Source organism: Bubalus bubalis, chromosome X (genome assembly GCF_019923935.1).
Source record: "Bubalus bubalis isolate 160015118507 breed Murrah chromosome X, NDDB_SH_1, whole genome shotgun sequence".
In the NCBI taxonomy this organism is placed as follows: domain Eukaryota; kingdom Metazoa; phylum Chordata; class Mammalia; order Artiodactyla; family Bovidae; genus Bubalus; species Bubalus bubalis.
The window spans coordinates 60,698,901-60,712,716 of NC_059181.1; the positions used below are offsets into that span (position 1 = coordinate 60,698,901).

At 41.1% G+C, this 13,816-nt stretch overlaps 1 protein-coding gene across 3 annotated transcripts in view; it reads left to right on the forward strand.

The window, feature by feature from the left end:
• Positions 1-3,716: 3,716 nt before the first annotated feature.
• The window catches only part of YIPF6 (Yip1 domain family member 6), a 32,783-nt gene continuing 22,683 nt past the window's right edge, over positions 3,717-13,816 (forward strand). For 2 of the 3 annotated variants that reach the window (XM_025277043.3, XM_025277044.3), the window contains exons 1-2: positions 3,717-3,954; positions 5,725-5,859. In XM_025277043.3, the coding sequence (XP_025132828.1) occupies positions 3,898-3,954; positions 5,725-5,859 (192 nt within the window). In that variant the 5' untranslated portion in view covers positions 3,717-3,897. The remainder of the gene's footprint in view (positions 3,955-5,724; positions 5,860-13,816) is intronic. The other variant, XM_006056623.4, reaches the window with a different exon arrangement.

Genomic DNA, 13,816 nt, shown 5'->3' on the forward strand with positions numbered 1-13,816 from the left:
GAAGCAACGGACAAAGAATTAATCTCAAAAATATACAAGCAACTCCTGCAGCTCAATTCCAGAAAAATAAGTGACCCAATCAAAAAATGGGCTAAAGAACTAAACAGACATTTCTCCAGAGAAGACACACAGATGGTTAACAAACACATGAAAAGATGCTCAACATCACTCATTATCAGGAAATGCAAATGAAAACCACAATGAGGTACCATTTCAAGCCAGTCAGAATGGCTGCTATCCAAAAGTCTACAAGTCATAAATGCTGGAGAGGGTGTGGAGAAAAGAGAACCCTCTTACACTGTTGGTGGGAATGCAAACTAGTACAGCCACTATGGAGAATAGCGTGGAGATTCCTTAAAAAACTGGAAATAGAACTGCCATATGACCCAGCAATCCCACTGCTGGACATACACACTGAGGAAACCAGAATTGAAAGAGACATGTGTACCCCAATGTTCATTGCAGCACTGTTTATAATAGCCAGGACATGGAAGCAACCTAGATGTCCGTCAGCAGATGAATGGATAAGAAAGCTGTGGTACATATACACAATGGAATATTACTTAGCCATTAAAAAGAATGCATTTGAATCAGTTCTAATGAGGTGAATGAAACTGGAGCCTATTATACAGAGTGAAGTAAGCCAGAAAGAAAAACACCAATACAGTATACTAACGCATACATATGGAATTTAGAAAGAAGGTAACAATACCCTGTATGTGAGACAGCAAAAGAGACACAGATGTATAGAACAGTCTTTTGGACTCTGTGGGAGACGGCGAGGGCGGGAGGATATGGGAGAATGGCATTGAAACATGTAAAATATCATATGTGAAACAGATGCATGAGGGAGGGTGCTCAGGGCTGGTGCACTTGGATGACCCTGAGTGATGGGATGGGGAGGGAAGTGGGAGGGGGGTTCAGGATGGGGAACACATGTACACTCATGGTGGATTCAAGTCAATGTATGGCAAAACCAATACAATATTGTAAAGTAAAATAAATAAATTAATTAATTTTTTAAAAAGTACTTCTTGGTGGATTTCTCCAAGGCTCTAATTGGACAACCCTAAATTAGGACTTCCCTTGTGGCTCAGACAGTAAAGCCTCTGCCTACAATGCAGGAGACCCAGGTTCGATCCCTGGGTCAGGAAGGTCCTCTGGAGAAGGAAATGGCAATCCACTCCAGTACTCTTGCCTGGAAAATCCCATGGATGGAGAAGCATGGTAGGCTACAGTCCATGGAGTCACAAAGAGTTGGACACGCCTGAGCAACTTCACTTGGTCTTAGAAAAATTACTCTAGAAGAAAGAAGTAATATTTCTGTTTGAGCCACTTCTGATATTGCTAGATTGGAGGCCTTCACTTGGCCAACCAATCATACTTGTTCTGACCATGGTCATAAATATGAATTACTTAAATTTCCTTAATCACCCTTGTTTACTGTTGCTTTTCCTGGTAACCTCCCATAATTGACTCTCCCCACCCTCAAAAGCCTATTTTGTCTTTAGCTGAGGATGCTATTTAAGGTGAGGGTTTTGGCCATTTTGGTGAGTTACCAGTTTTTCTGGGTCTCTTCCCAGAAATGATATTAAACCTTGTTTGATTTTCTCCTGTTAATCTTTCTCCTGTCAATTTAATTCTTAGATAAGTCAGAAGAATGTAGATGAATAGAGGAAAATTTCTTCTTCCCTAACAGTAGCCTTCAAATCCATTCAGTACCTTGGGGGTGGGAGGGGAGGATAGTTCTTTGTCAACTCTTTTTTTTTTTTTTAAAGTAACACATAACACATGTATATAGTAAAAATTTCAAACTGGATGAAAGGTCATACAATGAATAGCCCTCCCTTGAAAGTCAATAAACAGTCCCTCCCACTTTATTGCCAGTCCACCAGTTTCTCCCTCAGAGGCAACCACTGTTACCAGTTTCTTTGTAGCCACTGGGACATAGTCTGAATATTCAAATACATGGATATACATTCCCTTCTACTTTTTTACAGAGATGATAGCATGCCATGTAAACTGTTCTGCACCTTGCTTTTTATATATTAAAATTTATTTTCTTCCAAAATTTTGTCCTAATGAAATATGCTGCTTCCTTTTTGAGTTAATTTTGACCATTTCTTCAGAAAACTACCTGTTTCCTCAATATTTTCCAGTAGTTTTCAGAGTTAGAACAACTAACAAAGTTCTTCATACCCATTGGTCTGTTAATCCCACTTTCACCACTTACAAAGTTTCTAAGCTATTTGGGGCAAGACCTGTGACTCCTGATGTAGGGAAAATGTTCACAGAGGGTAATGAGTGTAGCGTATTAAAGAGTGATGAATCAGTTTGGAAATTTTGTGAGATATGGTTGCAATTAAGAACATAAAATAATTACTATTTTAGGAGTGCAGCCCTATGCCACCCCCTTCCTCTTCAACTTTCTTTCCTGAGTTTCTCTCTTCATAGCATATTATCTCACATTCAACTTGTACCCTATTAGTTAAATGAGGAACACTGGCATTTTTAGACTGAAATAACCCCTAGGTAAGCCAAACACTGACTTTCTCAACAATTGTTGTATGGCCTGTCCTCCTCTTAAGCCAGCACCAAGGCCATCTTGAAATTAGTGGCAAAGAGGCCAAGAGATAAGGTTAGGTGTTATAGTTGTGGTTTTCAGTTGGGGAGAGAGAACTAACTTTGGAGGTTGGCAAGGAAACAGAAAAGGTTATTAAAGGCCTCAGGGAAGCCAGAAGGGACTTGGTAACCCGATAAGAGTGCTGAGGTCAGGACAGGGTAGGGGTGGCATTGGGGGTGAGAATGGTACTGGCAGGGATGGTGGAGGATGTATGGGAGGCTGAAGCTGAGCCTGGGGAATTGTACATAATATTCTCTTGTAACTTTTTTTTTTAAGTTTCATATCTACTGGTGTAATTTTTAATATTATTTCCATCAGTATTGCACAAGTACTGAAAATGTGCTTGGTCTGACAAGGTGAATTATAAGAATATTTAAACAAAACAGAACAACACACACACACACCTCATTAGTTTGGGAATTTCATCACACTACAGCCACATTCTTTTACGTTTACTACTTGTGTGCTTTCCTAGATTGCCCAACCAAAAAAATAAAGCTTCCTATTTCACATCCCCTACCCTGTTTGTTAAAAGTGGAAAACTAGTATTTATTTGCCCCAACTGGCACTCTAGCATATATGGCTCACATCAACAATGGATGTATTGCCTGATCTCATGTTAGCCTGGGGCGAGGTGAACTGGAGTCTGAAACACTGAGAAGTCCCGAGATGAGACAGAAAAAGAGATAGGGACATGCAGGAGTATTCTTTTAAAAGTTACTTTAATATTCACCCTCTTTCAGCCTTGAACATCTTCAGTACTTGCCCCAGATCGCTTAGGCGCAACAGTAGAAGGAGCAGTTGGTAGGGAAGGGTTCATCTTTTTATTCAGCAGCTGGGAAACAGTCGCTCGGCCGCTGGGGGAGGAGCAGGGTTTTCCCCTAAGGTGCAGTTGTGGGGTGAGTTTGGGGGCGGCACACTGAACCTCCGCCTGAGAGCCGGAAGCAGGCATGGAGGGGGAGTGGCGCTGAGCCGGGGGAGGAGTGAGAGAAGGAAGCGGCAGTCCCTTGGCATACGGAGCCGGCTGAAAATCAGGGTTGAATGTTAAAAAGGGAGCGTATTTAGCGACACTCCTGGCCCCGAAGAAAGGAACTGAGGCGACACGAATCCCCCTGTCCAACACCCAGAAGACGAGACACGAGTGCCAGGGCCGCCAGCAGCTGTTAGGCGCTTTTTGGTGACGCGGCCTCCGCGCGCAGACGCGCTGACGGGCCGCGGCCTCCACGTCTCAGGTTCCGCAAAGGCTTGTGGGAGCGACCGGGAGGAGGGCCAAGATGGCAGAAGCGGTGGAGTCTCCAGGAGACCCGGGGACAACAACGCCCAGGCCCCTGGTGAGCTTGGTATCTGCGACAAAGGGGACCGAGGGTGAGGCAAAGTGCCCCTTAAGGAAGTAGGGTGATGGGCTTGTACTTGAGAGTACTGGAATTCCTTCCTCCCGACAGGCCCTTCCTGTATCAGATGCCAGATCCAGTCCCAACCCTCTATCTGTTCTTTGGGCTAACTCCCCCGGCCCCCTCCCTCCCCGCCCCGCCATTCTCCTCGCCGCCGCCCCCCTCCTTTCCTCGCCTTCTTGTGAAACTCTCATTCACTTTCCTTTCACTCTCGCCACTTGTCCTTCTCCCCTTCATTTTATTAAATGCTGAGCTTTAGGCGATTTAAGTATCTTTGCATCTGCTGTCCCCTCTTTTATCGAGACTTGTCACTAGTCCTCGATGGAGTAGCAGCATTCTGGGATTAATGAGAGATTGATTCTCATGGGACATTATAACTTGATTATTTATTTGCTCAGTGAACCCCAGTCGTCCTGTTTTAATCCCTGCCCTCCCTTGTCACAGCTGCTTGCAGTCCTCTTCATGATGATCTCTTGCTCCTGTCTCTGCAGAGGACAGAATGTCTATTGCAAGTACTACAAGTCCAAAGCCTGGACATGTATTTAAGAACACAGGGTTTGGAGTTAATGTTACTTGGCCTAGAATCACCCATTCTGGCACTTGTGTGAATTTGGGCAAGTCATTTAATGGAGAGTATTTCTTCATGTGTAAAATGGACATAAAAATACCTGCCTCAAAAAGTTTTTAGGAAGTTGAAATGACATAATTTATGTGAAATGTCTAATAAAATTAGTACCATAACTGAGTAGTGTCAACTCAACATTCTATCCCCCATCCCACCTCCCAAACAACGTTTAGTTATGTCCCAAATAGTGTTTATGAGTAGGTGCTCAATAAATAGTACATTCCTTTTCTCTGTTTTAAATTGTCAGCATAGTAGAGGACTGACCTGGGAGTCAGGTGAAACTGATTCTAGTTATGGTTCTGCTTACTAGCTTTATTTGTTCATCTCGTCATTCTTTTGACAGATATTTATTGAGCATCCACTATGATCCAGGCACTCTTTTAGGCATGGTGGATACAACAGTGAAAGAGAGTGAGTAGGTCCAAGTTCTCACGGAGTACTTGTGACCTTGAGGAAATCACTCTGAACCCCAGTTTTGCCTTTTGGAAAATGATAGTAAGTCACCACAGAGTCAGAGTACCAAATGAACTAATATAAGCATAGGGCATGGTATGCCATAGTTACAGGAGTTTAGATGTTTTTAGTTCCTGTTTTTCATCTAAACTGCCCCACTTCTCTTTTATGAAGCTTTCCCCCAATTAATTTTAGTGGTTCTGATAACTCATTACTCAGTATCCAATACACTTCTATTCAGCAGTGTTTGTTGAACTCCCACAAAGTGTAATACACTATGCTAGTTGCTTTAAGAAATACAAGTGGCCTGTCCTTATGGTGCTTACAGTCTGATTTTAGGCATAAGACAAACATACAATGCTAACATAAGACAGTATGTAAGAAAGTTACACATAACATTTTAACATAATTTAAAAGGTGCTATCATGTCTTGTTGAGGTGATGAAGCAGGCAACATGGTAGAAGTTATATTTGAGGGAGACTCAAAGGATGGGTGGGATGTGAACATAAGAGCTATGAATGATTGATTACCTGATATGTGCCAGGATTGTGCTATACATCCTTTGCATATTTTCTAAACTTTATAGCAACTATTTCAGTTAGGTGGTTTTTAGACTGTGTTTTACTTGCAGGTGAGGAGATGCGACTCAGAGAGATTTGATGATTTCCCTAGGGTGACCAGGCTGAAATTTGAACCTGGGTCTGCTTCTGAAACCGAGACTATTACCATTAATGCTACACAGACTCTCATCGGTGAAGATACAGAGGTTAGGAGATACTAATGTATTTGTAGAACAAGAGAGAGATTACTTTGGTTGAAGCACAGGGAAGTATTAGAAAAGAAGCCTTAAAAGATAAAGCTACTGTAGTAGAAAGGCAGTATAGAACGGTGGCTTTGTGTGCTCTGGGGTTCAAATTGTCTAGGTTTGGTTCTATGCTCTGTCATTTAACTAGCTGTGGGATATTGGGGAAATTACCAAAATCTCTCCATATCTCCGTTTCCCTATCTGTAAAATGGAGATAAAGTAATACAGGGTTGTTCGGTGGATTGAATAAGTTAATACACATAAAAGACTTGGTAGAGTGCCTGGCACATAATAATCATGCAATAAGTGTTATTTCCTTTTATTGACTACTATGCTGGGAGGTTTAACAGGCAACAACGTGTCAGTGGAAATTTTTGAGGAGGGAAGGGTTTTAAATCATGAATTTGACAACATAACAAAGGAAAAGTTACCATGGAAAATGTGTGGAATCTAGAATACCGTGCAGTTGTTGCAGTAGTTCTGGAATGAAGTGACGGCTACCTGGATTATAGCAGTGGTAGATGTGAAGATTTGAGAAAGGCAGAATCCTCAAGCATTTGCAGTGCTAGGAAGAATGTGTCTTAGTGTTTTTCAAACTTTAACATGCTAGCAATCATCTGGGGAATCGTATTAAATTGCAGATTCTCTTTTAGTAGGTCTGAGATGAAGCCTAAGATTCTGCATTTCTAATAAGCTCCCAGATGGTGCTGCTGCTGCTGCTCCCAGTATCACATTTTGAAAAACAAGTCTATAGATAAATGGGAGGAAAGTGATACCCTGAACAGAAATACAGAAGAGGATGAGGGTCCTAAATGTTGATTCATTCACTTTTGGAAATGTTTAGTTCCAGATATTGATTGACAGACCATCCAGTAGATATCCAGCAGGTAGTTGGACACTAAAATCTGGACTTTAGGGCTCACAAGAGGTCAGGACTAAGAGAGATTGATTTGGAATCATCTGTATAGAGTTGAGAATATAGAATCTTGGGTAATGCTTGTCTATTGCCTATCTAAGGAGCAGAAAAAAGAGCCGTAATAATCGCTGTAGCCTAGGGTCTGGAAGGATATTGGTCCCAGGTGGACCATGCCACTAAACCCCTATCTGCCTGCTGGGACCAAGTTGTCTTCCTGCTTGATTTCACCCGCCCCAGCCCACTTGTTGACCTTGTTGACTTCTTTTTCTCCTCAGAATTTTGGTCAGTAGTATGACCTATCTGTTCCCAACTGCTTTCTTAAGGCTGCAGTCCCCACATTTACTGTGTGTTTTTGGCCCGGCCTTTACTTGCTCCCCTCATTGGCCCAAGCCAGGCAGCAAAGTGTGCACATGTGTTTATATGCACACATATGTTTGTATGTGCACAGGCCTGCCAGCACAGAGGAAGGGGAGGAATATGAGGTCCAAGTCACCTTTCATCCTCACCAAGGGGCTAGTCAGAGAGCAAGGTCCACTAGCTGAGGGCCTGGTAGCACTGTCTCATATATGGGGCTGGAGAGCTTCAGATCCTGGCTCAGTTCACTGAGCAATGTTACTGATTCTCTGGAGAAGAGATATTGAGTAAGGGTTGGGATGAGGGGTGAGTGGGAATCACTTGGCACTTTAGTGACTACTGCTGCTGCTGCTAAGTCGCTTCAGTCGTGTCCGACTCTGTGTGACCCCATAGATGGCAGCCCACCAGGCTCTGCCATCCTTGGGATTCTCCAGGCAAGAACAATGCAGTGGGTTGCCATTTTCTTCTCCATTAGTGACTATAGTCACTTCCAAAACCAAATAACTGGAGTTAGGCCAAACTTCCCTGGTTAAGAGCCCAGTCTTCCAAAAGATTGGCCACTTCATATACCAGCCACAGGTTTGGAGGTTACCAGGACCACGCTCACTTCTGAACTACTACAAATTCAAGAGTTCCTATGATCAGGCTCTGTAATTCACTAGAATGAATCACAGAACTCAGGACAATGGTATACTTAAAATTACACTTTTATTATAGCAAAAGGGTACAGTCCAAACCAGCAAGAGGGGGAGATGTGTAGGTTGAGGTCTGAGGTAGTTCGTAATACAAAGCTTCCTTGTCTTCTCTCTGTGGAGTAAAGGCAGGACCTTGTTACCCTCCTGATATGTTGATGTATGACAGACAGTATGTAGAATATTGCCAGGGAAACTCACCCACATATTTAGTTTTTATTGAGGTTTTATTACATAGGTGTGATTGACTGGATCGTTTTTTCTTCCACTCCCAAGAGACCAGGTTTGTATCACAGTACTCAAGTGAAGTCACTCTGTCATGTCCTACTCTTTGCAACCCCATGGACTGAAGCCTACCAGGCTTCTCCATCCACGGAATTTTCCAGGCAAGAGTACTGGAGTGGGTTGCCATTTCCTTCTCCAGGAAATCTTCTCAACCCAGGGATTGAACCCAGGTCTCCCGCATTGTAAGCAGACGCTTTACCGTCTGAGCCACCAGGGAAGTCCTCACAGTACTCAAACTTGACCTCAGTCCTCAAACTTGACCTCAATCCTCTAATCTTACATTTGGTCTTTTAGGAGTGGCTAGCCCCCTATGCTCGGAGAAGGCGATGGCACCCTACTCCAGTACTCTTGCCTGGAAAATCCCATGGATGGAGAAGCCTGGTAGGCTGCAGTCCATGGGGTGGCTAAGAGTCGGACACGACTGAGCGCCTTCACTTTCGCTTTTCACTTTCATGCATTGGAGAAGGAAATGGCAACACTCCAGTGTTTTTGCCTGGAGAATCCCAGGGACGGGGGAGCCTGGTGGGCTGCCATCTATGGGGTCGTACAGTCAGACACGACTGAAGTGACTTAGCAGCAGCCTCCAGGAGAATTGCACCCTTAACCAAGGCTCTCCACATGCCACATGTTGAGCATTGATTGTGTAGTACATGACTTGCAGGTGTTACCTAATTCTTATAGCAGTGTTGTTTCCAAGGGAGGGCCATTCAGCTTCAAAGCCCATTCGTTCTGCGCTGCCCTGCCTACCCTAGCTGTAGCAGGCAACAAGAAAACTCAAAACACAAAATCCTGGAGTTTGAAAAGACAGTACCATAGTAGTGAAGAGAGAATAATGACTTCAAAATGGGGTGGTTTACACATTAAGTGCTGAAGAATATTCAGAAGATGAAACCGAGAAAGAATTCTTATATTTCCCTTCTTTTAATTGCAGATTTTATTTATTTATTTATTTTGGCCACAACCTGTAGCATGTAGGATCTTAGTTCCCTGAGGATCAAACCCATGTCTCATGCATTGGAAGTACAGAGTCCTCTTGACTGCCAGGGATATCCCAGGATTCATATATTTCTTGATTGTGAGGTCACTGTTGGCAATGTCAGTAAAGTTGTGAGAAGACCAGTACAGGTTCAAGGATTAAGCAAGTAAGAGAGTGAAGAGCAGTTTGATCAGAGAAGAGGGGAGCAGTTTGAGGTAGTGACAGAAGTAAGGAAGTGAAATGTTTTACCATTTTATTATGGGAGCTTTCATATATTTACTTTTATTTTTAAAAACGTTTGTTTGCTTATTTATTTGTCTGTGACAGGTATTAGTTGTGGCATGTGGGATCTAGTTCCCTGACCAGGAATGGAACCCTGGGTTCCCTGTTTTGGGAGTCTTATCTTAGCCAGTGGACCATCAGGAGAGTTCTTCAAATATTTAAATAAAATAAAGAGTAGTATAACAAATCTCATATAACTTTCAGCATTCTGCTATTATTTCATTTATTTCCTTACCACATTTTTTTCTAAAATAACCTTTATATTTTGAGCTAATTTTAGACAGAAAAATTGCAAAAATGGCACAGAGTTCCTGTATAACCCTCACTCAGCTTCCTCCAGTGGTAACGTTGTATATAACCATAGTACAAAGAACAAGGAAGCTAATGTTGATACAACACTATTAAACTATAGTTCTTATTTGAATTTTATCAGGATTTCCACGAATGCCCTTTTTTGTTTCAGGATCTTATCCAGGATCTCACATTGCATTTAGTTGTTATTTTCCCTTAGTTTTCTTCAGTTTGTAATGGTTCTTCAGTATTTCCTTGTCTTTCATGATCTTTTATGAGTATTTTAAAGCAAATCCCAGATGTATCCCTTTACCCATAAATACTTCACTATGCTTCTGTAATAGGTAAGGACTGTTTGTTTTGTTTGGTTATCACACATAACATAATAATAATCACTCCTTAATATCATCTAATCTCTGTTCACCTACCAATTTTCTAAAAAAAAAAGTATGTTTTTACAATTTGTGCAAATCAGGATCCAAACAAGGTCAAATTGCATTTGGATAATAAATCTCTTTTAATATATGTGTCCTTCTCTTTTTGATGTAATTTATTTGTTTAAAGTCATTTCTTTTGTAGAATTCTCCACTTTCTGTATTTGGCCTATTGTATACTTACAGTATTTTTAGTAGGTGCCTCTGTCTACATATTGCCTGTAAACTCTTAAGATCTAGACATTTGTTTATATTTAGGTTCATTTTGGCTTGGGTAGGGGAGGCAGAAAGAAAAATGAACTTAGGTGGCCCCTAAAATTAGCAATTTTTTGTTTATTTTTTAACTTTCTGTTGAGAAAAGTTTCAAACATATACAAAAGTAGAATAGTAAAGTGCACCCTTGGGTACCCAACCTTCAATAATAATTACCAATTTATGGCCAGTCTTCTTTCTTTTGTAGCCCTACCCACTTCCCTTCTATACTATTTTAAAACAAATCCCAAGCATCATTACATTAATAAATATTTAATATGTATCTCTAAAAGATAATTCTGTTTTTAAAGAACATAACCACAATATCATTAGTACATGTAAAAAATCAATAGTTCCCTAATACCAAATATCTTGTCAATGTTCAAATTTCCAGCTCTCTCCTAAATGTTGTATTTTTATAATTTAAAATCTGACCCACCACCTATTTTTATAAATAAAGTTTCATTGGAACACAGCTGCACTTCATTTTTTTATGTATTGTCTTTGACTTCTTTCATGCTACAGAAGCAGAGTTGAGTAGTTCCAACAGCAACCATTTAGCTCTCAAAACCTAAAATATTTACATTTGGATCTTTCACAGAAAAAGTTTGCTGACCTCTGCTTTAGGCAGTTATCTTTTAGAATCATTAAAAATAAGAAACAATGCTTTTTATATTGACTTTCATTTAAACCACTTCTGGAGATCTTCATTTCCTTGTGTAAATCCAAACTTCTGATATCATATTCCTTTCTGAAGATTAACATTTTTTGGAATGCATGTTTCAGCTTTTTGTTCATCTGAGAAAAGTCTTTATTTTGCCAGCTTTTTTTTTGGGGGGGGGGGTTTATTATAAGACTTGTTCAGCAAAGACAGTGTTACCTTGAGAGTTGGTTAGAGTATGTTTTATGTGTATAAAGTAATAATTCATGTTTTGATGCTGTTAAACTTTAATTTTATTTCATTTTATTTTAGGGAGCAGGAGAGGTTTACAGTTTTCTTTGAGAAACCAAAAGGGAAAGCAGTTATCCCTCATCCAAGGCAGGAAATAGTCAATTATTGCTTTACAGCAGCACTGTCATTTCGAAGAAGTTAGAACTAGTCCCTCTTTAAATGGCTTTTTAATTCAATCAGTGTTACTGCAGTATAATGCCTGTTTAGTAAAATTCACCCATTTTAAGTTTGTAGGTGGTTTTCAAAACGTACTGGATTCTAAGATCATACTAGGAGAATGAATAAAAGTGTTTGGAGTTTGCAGTCCTGAGAAGCATCTTTGTTTTCTGTGATTCTGGTTTCTTTGCATGGCAAAATCACATATGCCTGAAAAGACAGCTGTCATTTCAACTTTCATTGATGTCCTGTTCCTTGGGACATCAGGAACAGGAAGTCAAGGATATTCTGGAAGGCTCCAAGTTTCTGGGCCTTTGAGTTTAGTAAGGATGACCTCAGGGCCTTTTCCCTCTGCTCCATTTTTTTCCTCTTTCTGGAGGAGAGGCCAAAGGCACAGGCGGATGTGTCTTGCACGGAGCCCCATGGTCCATGGATGTGGCTGGTGGTCTCCCATGAACCTGAGACATGTATTCCCTTTCATTTTTAATAGCTATTTTTGTTGTTTTTTGAATTGTGGGTTGACAGTTTTATTCATTCAGCACTCTAAAGGTGTGTTTGTCTTCTTTCTTACATTATTTTGAGTGAGATGTCTATTGTGTTTTTCTCCTGATTGCAATGTCTTTTTTTCTCTGGTTGTCTCTAAGGTTTTCCTCTTTATCTTTGGTTTTCAGTAGTGTGAATGTGTCTAGGTTTGTGGATTTTTGCTTTTGTTTTGTCTTTAGATATTTATCTTGATTGGGGTTTTCTGGGCTTGGATCTATCATTTGAGGTCTTCCGTCATTCTGGAAAACAATTCAGCCTTTACCTTTTCAAATATGTTTTCAGATCCATTGTCGTTCTTGTGGGATTTCAAAATATAAAAATTAGATTATTTAATATCAACCCCACAGTTCTTGTGTGCTGTATTCTGTTTGGGGTGGTCTTATGTTTTTTTTTTTTTTCCTGTTTTATTGAAATATTGACATATAACAGTGTATAAATTTAAGGTATACAATAGAATGACTTATATATGGTTTTTTCTTTACCAGCTCTTATTTCTGTTTAGATAATTTTCACTGACCTATCACTGATTTCTTTATTTGACCTTGTTGAGTCTGTTACTATGTTCTTTTATTTCTAGCATTACCATTTGACTCTTACAGTTTCTCTTTGCAGAAATTCACCATCATTTTTGCATATATCTTCTACTAGAGCCTTTTAACATATTAATCATATAGTAACTTTTTCTGCTGAAGTTATAACGTCTGAGTCACCTCAGAGTTTGGTTTAATTGCTTTGTGTTGTCAGAGTGTGTTGTTTTGCCGTATATGTGTTTATGAGGAAGGGGTAATTTTTTATTGATTGCTGGCTATCATATTTAGTAGTAGAGACTGCCTGCAAATGGCACGTCTTTTCTGTTAAGTTGTTACTATAGAGGTTAAGTCAGTCTAGTAAGGAGTTGAACCTGTATTTGGCTTTTGTCCTTGATAGGGGAACTGTCAAATGCATCATCAGCTTCAAATTCCTCTCCTATTACTTTGTGCATAGGGAGGGCAGTAGGTTTGCCCAGTGTTTTTCTTAATGTTTCTTCTCCATGTTTGGTTTTCTGCATTCTGTTTGGCCCTGCATAAAATAGTGGGTTTCTCTCTAAGCTCTAGCCCCTCCCTTAGCACTAGATTGCTGGCTTTTGTTACTCCATACTTGCTAGCCTGGTGGTGGTGGAGACCTGGGAGGTAGGGATTTTTTGTTGTTTTGATCCACCCTCTGCCCTGTGTCCCTGAGTCTCCTGGGTGAGACTTTCTCAGTGATCCTCTCTCTTCCCGTAGCTGAAAGCGAAAGCTGCTCAGTCATGTTCGACTCTTTGCGAACCCATGGACTATACAGTCTGGAATTCTCCAGGCCAGAATACTGGAGTGGGTAGCCTTTCCCTTCTCCAGAGGATCTTCCCATCCCAGGGATTGAACCCAGGTCTCCCACATTGCAGGCAGATTCTCTACTAGCTGAGCTGCAAGGGAAGCCTCTAGCTGAAGGAGACTAATAGTCTGGCATTAGGATGATTTCCCGGAGAAGGCAATGGCACCCCACTCCAGTACTCTTGCCTGGAAAATCCCATGGACGGAGGAGCCTGGTAGGCTGCAGTCCATGGGGTCGCTAGGAGTCGGACATGACTGAGCGACTTCACTTTCACTTTTCACTTTCATGCATTGGAGAAGGAAATGGCAACCCACTCCAGTGTTCTTGCCTGGAGAATCCCAGCCTGGTGAGCTGCCGTCTCTGGGGTCGCACAGAGTAGGACACGACTGAAGCGACTTAGCAGCAGCAGCAGTAGCAGGATGATTTCCCATCCTT